General features: G+C 44.7%; 1 protein-coding gene across 11 annotated transcripts in view; it reads left to right on the forward strand.

The window, feature by feature from the left end:
* The first annotated feature begins 526 nt into the window (after positions 1 to 526).
* Positions 527 to 12,732, forward strand: part of PARN (poly(A)-specific ribonuclease) — a 198,772-nt gene continuing 186,566 nt past the window's right edge. For 4 of the 11 annotated variants that reach the window (XM_033235690.1, XM_033235689.1, XM_033235691.1 and 1 more), the window contains exons 1-6: positions 706 to 724; positions 1,157 to 1,234; positions 2,559 to 2,638; positions 3,473 to 3,540; positions 3,622 to 3,703; positions 11,735 to 11,795. In XM_033235690.1, the coding sequence (XP_033091581.1) occupies positions 706 to 724; positions 1,157 to 1,234; positions 2,559 to 2,638; positions 3,473 to 3,540; positions 3,622 to 3,703; positions 11,735 to 11,795 (388 nt within the window). Of the gene's footprint in view, positions 725 to 1,156; positions 1,272 to 2,558; positions 2,639 to 3,472; positions 3,541 to 3,621; positions 3,704 to 11,734; positions 11,796 to 12,732 lie in introns of those variants that run through there. The other 7 variants (XM_033235686.1, XM_033235684.1, XM_033235685.1 and 4 more) reach the window with 6 other exon arrangements.

A 12,732-nucleotide genomic window follows, 5' to 3' on the forward strand; every position in this document is an offset into this window, starting at 1 on the left:
CATTCTCCTGGCTCAGCCTCCCGAGTAGCTGGGACTACAGGCGCCCGCCACGTCGCCCGGCTAGTTTTTTGTATTTTTTTAGTAGAGACGGGGTTTCACCGTGTTAGCCAGGATGGTCTCGCTCTCCTTACCTCGTGATCCGCCCGTCTCGGCCTCCCAAAGTGCTGGGATTATACGCTTGAGCCACCGCGCCCGGCCCCGGCTGTTTTTCTTAATAGCGATTTTCATGTGTTACCAAATGGCAAGTTTGACTCCTGCCTGAATTTCCCCTTAGCCAAAGTTTAAGCTACAGTGGGGCAGGGAGCACGTTTTCCTGTTCATCACTGTATCTCCACCCCATAAGAGTGGCTAGCATTTCACAGAACCGCAATAAGTATTTCCTGGTTGACTGGACGTGGAGACATGCACATTTTTTCTACTAAAGTGAATGCCCGCACAAATTAGGCCACGCCTTGGGGACTTCGATAGCCACGCCCCTCCCCTGTCCCCCTCAGGAGTGAAAGGAGCCCAGCCTTGGCCCCGCCCCCGCCGCCGACGCAGGCGCTGACGGAAGCGCAGCAGGCGCGCGCTGTTTCCGGAAGTTGCGGCTGCCGTCTCGGCTGCTGCCGCCTCAGCTACCGCCGCGGTCGCCGCGGAATTCGGCGAGTAGAACCGCTGAGGCGAGCGCGGGCCCGTGTGGGGCCGGAGTTCCGGCCACTCTGCAGAATGGAGATAATCAGGAGCAGTGCGTGTTCGCCGTGCACCTCCCCGCCTGCCCACACCCCGTTGCCCCTGGCCTGCTAGGCCGAGACCATGGCCGGCCTATTTGGCTGGGCGTGGGGCCGAGGCAGCCCCTCAGGGCTTTTCCCTCCTGAAGCCGGTGCGCCTCTTGGGATCTTGTCCCGCTGCGGACCGTGCATCCTAGGGTTCTTGTACTTAACTCCTCCAGTCCCGGCACCACTCGAGGCCTTGTCCTTCTCCGGCCCGGGCACCCCCCGGGGCTTGTCCCCGCTGCCCATGCACCCCTCGAGGACCTGATTACCTTCGCCCCGGTGCACACCTCTGAGACTTTTTCCCTTCCGGCTCTCAGCCTCAGGAGGTCCTCGGCCCTCCTTCCCTCTCCCCTTAGCAGAAATTCAGGCCACTGGTTCTGAGCCTCTTTTCGGTTTCTCCGCAGATTTTAAGAGTAATCTTCACAAAGTGTACCAGGCCATAGAGGAGGCCGACTTCTTCGCCATCGATGGGGAGTTTTCAGGTATCCCTCCCTCGCAAGCTCAGGCTACCGCCTTGCTGTGCGTAGCCAAGGCTCCTTCAATCCCCCGGCCCCAGATTTCTTATGCTTGATGGTGGCCTCTCGCTGTTAGTAGCCTTGGGCGGGTTTCACAGGTCTCAATGTTACCTTTTAAACGTTTCAAAAGCACAGAAGAAATGAAATGCCGTGGGTTTGTGATTGGACTTAGGATTGCAGATAGAGATGATGGTTTTGGTGCTGCTTAAAACAGTGCGGCATGTACATTGCGGAGAGCTTGAGGATTAGGGTCAGACTTTTTCTTGACGGTAAAATAGATATAACATGAATGTGCCGTTTTAAGTGACTTTACAGTTAAGTGGCATTAAGTACATTCACATTGCTTTGCAAACATCCCCATCCATCTCTAGGACTTCTTCATCTTCACAAACTGAAACTCTTTACACCTTAAACTCGCCATTCCTCCTTTCCTCCAGCCTTTAGCAACCGCCATTTTTCTCTGAATATGACTGCCCTTGACATATCGTATAAGTGGAATCTTACAATATTTGCCCTTTTGTGACCGGCTAGGGTCAGGTTTTTGCAGATAAATGAGATATTTCTTTATGCATTAGTGGACATGTTCATTGCCTGCCTCAGCAGATGTGTATACAGGAAATACTTCATTGACACTTAAAGTTGCAAATTTTTTTTTTCCCTTTTTTAGGGGGAGCAAAGGCTAGTTTTAAAATTGTCGATGTCCATATGAACGGTTCACTCCCTTTGATATGGATATCCATTTTTGCTGTCTGATTTTCCATGCAGGAATCCATGCAGGGGTAAATATTATCCTTGGCTTTGAGCAGTTTCTAGTTGGAGTCACTTCCCTAGGAAGCTAAGAGTTTTCACCAGAAATAATTTTCCCTTTGCCTTGAAGATACTTTCTTTGTATGGATATTAACCACTCCAAACTCTTGACCAAGACTGGAACTCTGGCAGTAATGTACTTAGGGATTTATTGATGTCTGCTTATACAAGAATCTTTTAAAGCAGCAAAATTTATTCAAGCATAGAGGTTGTTTTCTTAAATGATTACTGTGTTTTAAGTCACATTTTAGACACTGGAACTGCCTATTCTCAAGTTGAAACATTCACATCTCTTAAGTACATTGTTGCAGGGTTTAACCTGGTGGCCAGCAAAATGAATGCTTATTTTGAAAAAGTAAGTTAGGGAGTGCTTCCAAGTAACCTTGATTCATGATATGACATTATAGAAGCACTGAATGGTTGACTGGCATTTTTACGTTAGTGTTTATTAGTAAGTGAAACATTTTTATTTCTTAAAATCTAGGAATCAGTGATGGACCTTCAGTTTCTGCATTAACAAATGGTTTTGACACTCCAGAAGAAAGGTATCAGAAGCTTAAAAAGGCAAGTGGATGTGTTAGAAAATCTTTTTTCTTATGTTAGTCTTCCTTATGTTAAATGATAGAGAAATATTGTTATTAAACTTGTACATTAAGGTTTTGTAAGTGTAGTATTTTCTCCTCAAACCTAGCCATGAATTGATTTTTTTTGTTTTGCCTTGTTTTAGAGACAAGGTCTCACTCCTGTCACCCAGGCTGGGGTGCAGTGGCGTGATCATTGCTTGCTGGAGCCTTGAACTCCTGGCTCAAGTGATTCTCCTGCCACAGCCTCCCAAGTAATTGGGACTACAGGCGCAAGCCACTGTGCCCAGCCAGTTTTTTTTTTTTATTATTTAATTTTTACATATTCTTTTGTAGAGATCGGTCTCACTTTGTTGACCAGTCTGGTCTCGAACTTCCGGCCACAAACTATCCTCCTGCCTCAGCCTCCCACAGTGCTGAGATTACAGATGTGAGCCACCACACCTGGCCTTAAAGTATTATTTTAATGATATTTAAAACAGCAAAAATAATTGTTTGCTGGAAAACATTTTGGGGAAGATTTATCATTTTCAGTGTTAATTTGATTCCTAGGAAATATGAGGCAGTTATTTTAATCATTTGGAAAGAGACCTAATATGATTCTTTGGATGATGGATAAATAGGTCCTTAAATGGGAAAAGTATTATGAAATATATACAAGTTAGTAATACTTCTGATTCATATGTGTAATCTGTTCTACTTGGAAGTATTCTGCTGAAGTCTCATTGAGTAATTCAGAAAGCCCACCTGTTTGAGAATGCTATGCTCACATGGAATATGCAGCACTATTGTGACATGTTTTATTTCCCTTTTCCAGCATTCCATGGACTTTTTGCTATTTCAGTTTGGCCTTTGCACTTTTAAGTATGACTACACAGATTCAAAGTAAGTTGTTTTAACAAACGTTGGGAATTCTGTTTTTGTGGCACAGTGTCACCCCCTAAGTCTCCTTTTATCTTATCCCAGGTATATAACGAAGTCATTTAACTTCTATGTTTTCCCGAAACCCTTCAATAGATCCTCACCAGATGTCAAATTTGTTTGTCAGGTAAGTAGCATAATTGAGTTTTTTCTTTTCTGAATTGCTGATGAGGCAGCATGAAGATGTGGAATCAGAATTTGGTTCTACTACTAACTTTGGGCTTTGGGGCAAATCATTTCACCTTTGTCCTTTAGTTTTAGGGTAATAAATAAATGACCCTGTTATCTCCTCCATTGCTGTAGAATGAATTAAGAAGGGCCAGGTGCAGCAGCTCATGCCTGTAATCCTAGCACTTTGGGAGGTTGGGGTGGGCGGATCATGAGGTCAGGAGGTCAAGACCATCCTGGCTAACATGGTGAAACCCCGTCTCTACTAAAAATACAAAAAAAAAAAATTAGCTGAGCGTGGTCATGAGTGCCTGAAATCCCTGCTACTGGGGGAAGCTGAGATAGGAGAATGGCGTGAACCGGGGAGGCAGAGGTTGCAGTGAGCCGAGATCACTCCACTGCACTCCAGCCCGGGCAACACAACGAGACTGTGTCTCAGAAAAAAAAAAAAAAAAGAATGAATTATGGAATAAGATGCAGAGACAGGCAGATGGATATGAGAACATGAGGTTTAGTAATTGTAAAACTGAATTTGAAAACATAGCTTCGTAACTCCATTTGGGATTTTTATTATCTTACCCCCAACTTGAACCACCTACACGTCAAGACGTACAGGCTTCTTGGCTGGACATGGTGGTTTATACCTGTAATCCTAGCAGTTTTGGAGGCTGAGACGGGAGAATCCCTTGAGCTAAGGAGTTTGAGACCAGCCTGGGCATAAAATAGTGAGACCTCATCTCTATTTTAAAATAAAAATAAAAATAAACAAAGAAAAGACTGGGAGGCTTCTCGCTATCCTAACTCATTCTCCTCGCATCTCCTTCAAGGGTGTAGACCTTTATTTTCTGGAAAAGCAGAGTATGTGTGTATCCTATCCAAAAAGAGAGAGCCCAGAAGGGGTTAAACTATGCTCACTTCCTTTTCTCAAGCTCACTAATTAGGAAACACGGGGTAGAAAAAAAACTAGTGTTTCCTCTTGAGGAGAAGAGAGCTTCATTGATGGGGCAATATTAGGGAAGTTCTCCTTTAGGATATTCCCTGTAGAGGTGTTGTAGCTGACCTGGTAGACACTCAGTAAATATCACTTTTTCCTTTCTGCTCTCTTGATTATCTGTTGTAATGGATAAGGAGAATGTAAATAAGGGGTATGGGTGTGTGGCTATGTGATTAAAAATAAGTCTTAATCTTTTCTTATTTAAAATCTTGCATCCTATCTTCTCTCCACTAACAACGTGAATTCATCTGAGTCTTGCCATCTTTCCCTTCTCTTGCAGATTAATGTTAATGCAGTTACTAAAGCCTCGAGGGTAGGCTTCACAGTGATTGAGTTATGTCAAATTCTTTCTCAAAACTGGCAGTATATAAACAAATGAAATCGAGAGTTAATCATATGCTTGTGGGCAAAAGAGAAAAGTTGAAGATTAATTTTGGTCTTACAGACAGTTTCCTAAATTAGCAAGTAAACCAGTTGACATTTTACCTTTACCCTGCAATCAGTAATAGCTATTTATCAATCACTGTGGTATGGGATACCTGAAGAGTATTTGTACATTTTTTTTTTTTTAGACAAAGTTTCGCTCTTCTTGCCCAAGCTGGAGTGCAGTGGTATGGTCTTGGCTCACCGCAACCTCTCCCTCCTGGGTTGAAGTGATTCTCCTGCCTCAGCTTCCTAGTAGCTGGGATTACAGGCATGCACCAAGATCCTTGGCTAATTTTGTGTTTTTAGTAGAGACAGGGTTTTTCTATGTTGAATCAGGCTGGTCTCTTAACTCCCAACCCCAGGTGATCTGCCCGCCTCGGCCTCCCAAAGTGCTGGGATTACAGGCATGAGCCACTGCACGTGACCTTAGACAGGTTTTTTTTTTTGGTAAATTTTCATTGAGGGAAAAGTAGGCTCACTTGGGAAATTTGTGTGGATATAGTTTTCTAGTAGTACCAGCAACACAGAATTACTTAAAGTGGGTTCCATGGCTTTGGCCAGGGGTTAATCAAACAAAAGCAGAGGGTGGCAGTGAGACACCTTAGGGATGGCACTCTGTTCTTTTTTTTATTTTTATTTTTTGAGATGGAGTTTCGCTCTTAATTGCCCAGGCTAGAGTGCAATGGCATGATCTCAGCTCATTGCAACTTCCGCCTCCCAGGTTTAAGTGATTCTCCTGTGTCAGCCTCCCGAGTAGCTGTTACTGCAGGCATGCACCACCATCCTGGCTAATTTTATATTTTTAGTAGAGGTGGGGTTTCTCCATGTTGGTCAGGATGGTTTCGAACTCCCCACCTCAGGTGATCCTCCCACGTTGGCCTCCCAAAGTGCTGGGATTACAGGCATACATCATCACGCTGACTAATTTTATATTTTTAGTAGAGATGGGGTTTCTCCATGTTGATCATGCTGATCTCGAATTCCTGACCTCACGTGATCCTCCCACCTTGGCCTCCCAAAGTGCTGGGATTATAGGCATGAGTCACCATGCCTGGCCGATGGCACTCTATTTTAAACGACTAAGACAAATCTGGTTATTTTGGGAAATGTATTGGAAACAGATCAGAGGAACTTTGCCCATTGTGCAAGCTGTGATTGTACACCTGGAATACTTAATACGGTTCCAGTTGCCAGCAACTCCTTTAATAAGAGCTATCATAGACTTGAAGATAGGCCTGACAGTGATGTCTAAAACAGATGAATAAAAGTGCTGGGGTTCTCTAGTCTGGAAAAACAAAGGCAGAGAAAAGGTTTAGACTCTGTAAATTTGGGAATTGTATGAAAAGGGAAATGTATTTTTGTATTTTCTTTGGTCTTTCATTTAAGGTTTTTGTTTTATTTAAAATTCTTTAGTTGTAGCAGGGTTGCATGCAAGGGCATTCAGTTCTGGAGTTAGTAATTAGGGTGAAAATTGGGTCAAAATCTCTCTCAGAAAGCTCTTATCACCCTTAAGGCATATAGGATTTGAGGATGCAACAACTTAATATGTTTTTAAAATATAGGACCCTGTGTGCACAGTTAGATGCTCCCATATTCTTGTCGAGATATGGAGGAATGGGTTGACAGAACCACACTCACACCCAGAAGAGTGTATTTGTAGAATAGTAGGGCAGTCAGGATAGCAGGACATTTATATCATTTTTGTCTTCTTTTTCTTTTCTTCTTCTTCCTTTTTCTGGCTATAGATCTGTAGTTGAATTCATAGAAGGTATTTTATATATATGGTTGTGAAAAACTAAAATATAACTGCTGTATGTAGAGTAACAGATGTGTTTCTTTTCTTTTTCTTTTTTCTTTTTTCTTTTTTTTTTTTTTGGTTTTTGAGATGGAGTCTTGCTCTGTCGCCCAGGCTGGAGTGCAGTGGTGCAATCTCGGGTCACTACAACCTCCGTCTCCTGGGTTAAACAATTCTCTTGTCTCAAACCTCCAGAGTGGCTGAACTACAAGCACCTGCCACCACGCCTGGATAATTTTTGTATTTTTAATAGAGACAAGGTTTCACCATATTGGTCAGGCTGGCCTCGAACTCCTGACCTCAGGTGATTCACCCGCCCTGGCCTCACAGTGTGCTAGGATTACAGACGTGAGCCATCGCGCCTGCCCAGATATGTGTCTTTTTTTTTTTTTTCTCTTTGTTTTTGAGATGGAGTTTTGCTCTGTTGCCAGGCTGGAGTGCAGTGGTGTGATCTTGGCTCACTGTAACCTCCACCTCCTGGGTTCAAGCGATCCTCCTGCCTCAGCCTCCTGAGTAGCTGGGACTATAGACATGTGCTACCATGCCCAGCTAATTTTTATATTTTTAAGAGAGACGGGGTTTAACCATGTTGGCCACCATGGTCTCGATTTCTTGACCTCGTGATCTGCCCACCTTGGCCTCCCAAAATGCTGGGATTACAGGTGTTAGCCACCACGCTTGGATGTGTTTCTCTTCTTACTTCCTTTTCCCATGCCACTTCCTTCCCGTTTTACTCCTTTTTTCCTAGCTTTTATGTACATGTATACATATACACATATACCTAGACACACATACATATTAGCCTTTTTTTTTTTTTTAGAGACAGAGTCTTGCTCTGTCGCCCAGGCTGGAGTGCAGTGGCGTGATCTCGGCTCACTGCAAGCTCCATTCTCCTGCCTCAGCCTCCCCACTAGCTGGGACTACAGGCGCCCGCCACCACACCCGGCTAATTTTTTTGTATTTTTAGTAGAGACAGGGTTTCACTGTGTTAGCCAGGATGGTCTCCATCTCCTGACCTCGTGATCCGACCGCCTCGGCCTCCCAAAGTGCTGGGATTACAGGCATGAGCCATCGCGCCCGGCTTTTTTTTTTTTATGAGACAGAATCTCTCTGTCACTGAGGCTGGAGTGCAGTGGTATAGTCATGGCTGACTGCAGCCTTGACGTCGCTGGCTCAAGTGATCTTCCTGCCTTAGCCTCCTGAGTAGCTGGAACTACAGGCACATGCCACCATGCCCAGCTAATTTTTGTATTTTTTGTAGAGACAAGGTTTTACCATGTTGCCTTAGCCGGTCTCAAGCTCCTGGGCTCAAGCAGTCTGCCCACTTTGGCTTCCCAAAGTGCTGGGATTGCAAGCATATACCACTGTGCCAGGCTTACATTTAAAAAAATGGGCAGGGCGCGGTGACTCACGCCTGTAATCCCAGCACTTTGGGAGGCCGAGGCTGGCGAATCACAAGGTCAGGAGATCGAGACCATCCTGGCTAACACGATGAAACCCCGTCTCTACTGAAAATACAAAAAAAATTAGCTGGATCTGGTGGCGGGCATCTGTAGTCCCAGCTACTCGGGAGGCTGAGGCAGGAGAATGGCATGAACTCAGGGGGCGGAGGTTGCATTGAGCCAAGATCGCGCCACTGCATTCCAGCCTGGGTGACAGAGTGAGACTCCGTCTCAAAAGTATGTGTATATATATATATATATAAGTGGAATCCTAATATTCACATTTTATGCATCTGGCATTTGCCACTCAGCAGAATGTCTTTTATTTCATAGTATGGATACATATAATTTGTTTAATCAGTTAATTGAAATTTGGAGGCTTTCCAATCTTTATCAGCAATTCTGTAGTCAACTTCTGTGTGCAGTATATCTTTTTGTATAGGTAAGAATTTTTTTGTATTATAGATTTCCTAGAAGGGGCATTGTTGAGACATAGGATATATGCATTTAAAGTTTTGATGGATGTCTCAAATTGTCTTCCCAAATACGTGTTCTCATGTCCTGAATTTTTTCATTTTATTTGAGACAGAGTCTCACTCTGTTGCCCAGGCTAGAGTGCAGTGGCATGATCTGGGCTCACTGTAACCTCTGCCTCCCGAGTTCAAGCGATTCTTCTGCTTCAGCCTCCCAAGTAGTTGGGTCTACAGGTGCGTGCCACCACGCCTGGCTAATTTTTGTATTTTTATTAGAGACAGGGTTTCACCATGTTGACCACGCTGGTCTTGAATTCCTGACCTCAAGTGATCCGCCCGCCTTGGCCTCCCGAAGTGTTGCAATTACAGGCATGAGACTGCTCCCAGCTTCAACTCTTCAATCTTGAAAATGTTACGTTTATGAGAAATCAAAGTAGTGGCTAGTAAACCGCAAAAAGGTTTTGTTAATTCAAAGGTGTTTTTTTTTTTGGAGACAGAGTCCCTGTTGCCCAGGCTGGAGTACAGTGGTGCGATCTCGGCTCACTGCAAGCTCCGCCTCCTGGGTTCACGCCATTCTCCTGCCTCAGCCTCCTGAGTAGCTGGGAACAAAGGCGCCCGCCACCGCACCCGGCTAATTTTTTGTATTTTTAGTAGAGACGGGATTTCACCATGTTAGCCAGGATGGTCTCGATCTCCTGACCTCGTGATTCGCCTGCCTTGGCCTCCCAAAGTGCTGGGATTACAGACATGAGCCACTGTGCCCGGCCACTGTTTTTTGTTTTTGTTTAAGACAGGGTCTCACTCTGTTGCCCAGGATGGAGTGCAGTGGCACAATCTCGGCCCACTGCAACCTCTGCCTCCCGGGTTCATGCCATTCTCCTGCCTCAGCCTCGTGAGTAGCTGGGATTACAGGCATGCACCACCACGCCTGGCTAATTTTTGTGTTTTTAGTAGAGACGAGGTTTCACAATGTTGGTCAGGCTGGTCTTGAACTCCTGGCCTTGAACACCTCAGCCTCCCAGAGTGCTGGGATTACAGGCATGAGCCAACACACTCAACCTGTTTTTTGTTTTTTTTAAGAGGCAGAGTCTTGTTCCGTCACCCACGCTGGAATCCAGTGGTGTGATCACAGCTCACTGCAGACTTGAACTCCTGGGCTCAAACGATTTTCTGATTCTCCCACCTCAGCTGTGGGATAGCTGGGACTGCAGATGGGAACCACCACACCTGGGTAATTTTTAAATTTTTTGTAGAGACGTGTCTCCCTATGTTACTCAGGCTGGTCTCGTACTTTTGGGCTCAAGCTATCCTCTCACAATCTCCCGAAGTGCTGGGATTACAGGTGTGAGCTACTGCACCCAGCCTAATATATACTTACTTTTAAATAACTTTATTATTATTTTTTTTAATTGAAGTGAAATCTTGCCATGTTACCCAGACTGGTCACACAAACTTCTGGGCTCTGGCGATCCAACCACCTCAGCTTCCCAAAGTGCTGGGCTTACAGGTGTAAGCCACCATGTCCAGCCCAGTCTAATGTTTTTATTTAAATCTGGGAACATATTTTGGCTCATGCTAGGTTCGAGATATATTTGTTTAGTAAGGCTTATTATTGGGAACTTCTCTTTTGATCTTTTTTGTTTTGAGACAAGGTCTCACTTTGTCACTCAGGCTGGAGTGTCGTGGCATGGTAGTAGCCCACTACAGCCTCAACCTCCTGACCTTCTGTACTAAAGTGATCTTCATGCCTCAGCCCCTGTGTAGCTGGGGCTACAGGTATGTGCTACCATACCTGGCTAATTTTTAAATTTTTTGCGGAGATGGGGTCTCACTGTTTTGCCCAAGCTGGTCTTGAACTCCTCGGCTTAAGCAATCTTCCTCCCTTGGCCTCCCTAAGTGCTAGGTTTGCAGGTGTGAGCCACGGTGCCTGGCCTCTCTTTTGATCTTGAACATTGAGAACATTTAATTAAGATTTTGGGTTTTCATTATCTAATTTGAGGTGGATGTCAGTGTCTTATAACCTGTGCATGTAGGCTACATTAAACTTGAACCTGGGATGGGGTAATAAAATACATTTTAGTTCTATTTACAGTTTCCTAGTCAGTACTACAACAGTCAAGAGATCAGGAGCTTTCTGCCTATTGGGAGAATATCTGTTCACCCAGTGGATTTTTATTTTATTTTATTTTACATATACAGAGTCTTGCTCTGTCGCCTGGGCTGGAGTGCAGTGGCTCGATCTCCGCCCACTGCAACCTCCTCCACCCAGACTCAAGCAGTTCTCCTGCCTCAGCCTCCTGAGTAACTGGGATTGCAGGTGCACACCACCACAGCTGGCTAATTTTTGTGTTTTTAGTAGAGATAGGGTTTCACCATGTTGACCAGGCTGGTCTCGAACTTCTGACCTCAAGTAATGTGCCCACCTCTGCCTCCCAAAGTGCTAGGATTACAGGCGTGAGCCACTGTGCCGGTCTACCTAATGGATATTTTAAAAATATTATGAAGCAGGCTGGGTGTGGTGACTCATGTCTGTAATCCCAGCACTTTGGGAGGCCGAGGCAGGAGGGTTGCTTGAGTCCAGGAGTTTGAGACCAGCCTGGGCAACATAGGGAGACCCTGTCTATAAAAAAAATTGTAAAACAAAAGATGTTTGTTTTGTAAGCTATAAAGTAGAAGAGCCCAAATGTTTTAAGCAGTTAATGGATTGTTTGTGGAGTAGAAATTCCTTGTATTGTGACCTTTGGCACATTGCTTCCTTGCCTTGTTGTCTTTGTTTTCTTGTTTGAGTTACTTCTCTGCATCTCTTTATATTCCTGCCTCTAACATCACCAAAACATGTGTTCTGTTTACTCTATTTCAGAGCTCCAGCATTGACTTTCTAGCAAGCCAGGGATTTGATTTTAATAAAGTTTTTCGCAATGGTAAGATTATGGGTAACCTGTCTTTAGAGCTTATAAACCTTCACAGTGTCCTTGGGAAGTAAGTCTGGACTTGGTTGAGAATTATTATTTTGTGCCTGCTGAAACACAGTCTCAGAGTTCCAGCATACTTGTGTAGCCATGTGCAGCCTTAGAATTTTTAAAAACTTGCTTACTTTGTTTTTTTTGTGTGTGTGTCACCCAGGCTGGAGTTCTGTGGCGTGATCTTGGCTCACTGCACGGTCCGCCTCCCAGGTTCACGCCATTCTCCTGCCTCAGCCTCCCGAGTAGCTGGGACTACAGGCACCCGCCACCACGCCTGGCTAATTTTTTGTATTTTTAGGAGAGACGGGGTTTCACCGTGTGAGCCAGGATGGTCTCGATCTCCTGACCTTGTGATCCACCCACCTTAGTCTCCAAAAATGCTATGATTACAAGTGTAAGCCACCACGCCTGGCCTACTGTGATCTTTTAGGGGAAAAAAAAAAAATTCAGCCATGAGCTGAACAGAATAGATTCTACTTCATTTAACTCTGATAAGGCCCTTCAAACTCCTGTTTTTATTGAGTGCAGTTTATTCTACCACTGGTGTGACATAGTGGCCTAACTCACCACCTGTGGGGAATGCTTCCTTGTTTTCTTTCAGTGTAACAAGAGGTATGTACTTTACAAATGTACTGTATTCCAGTGATGCTGTAATGAAAACCCTCTTTGCCAGCTAGTGCACGTTTATTTTTATTTTATTTTTTATGTTTGTTTTTTGTAACACCTCTGCTGGCAAGAATTATTTTGAGACAGGGTCCCACTCTGTCGCCCAGGCTGAGTGCGGTGGTGCAATCATAGCTCAGGAGCCTTGACCTGCTGGGCTCAAGTGATTCTCCCACCTCACCCTCCCGAGTTGCTGGGACTACAGCTTTGCACCAGCATGCCTGACTGATTT

The sequence above is a fragment of the Trachypithecus francoisi genome, unplaced genomic scaffold (genome assembly GCF_009764315.1).
Source record: "Trachypithecus francoisi isolate TF-2019V2 unplaced genomic scaffold, Tfra_2.0 Lachesis_group15, whole genome shotgun sequence".
NCBI classification, from domain to species: domain Eukaryota; kingdom Metazoa; phylum Chordata; class Mammalia; order Primates; family Cercopithecidae; genus Trachypithecus; species Trachypithecus francoisi.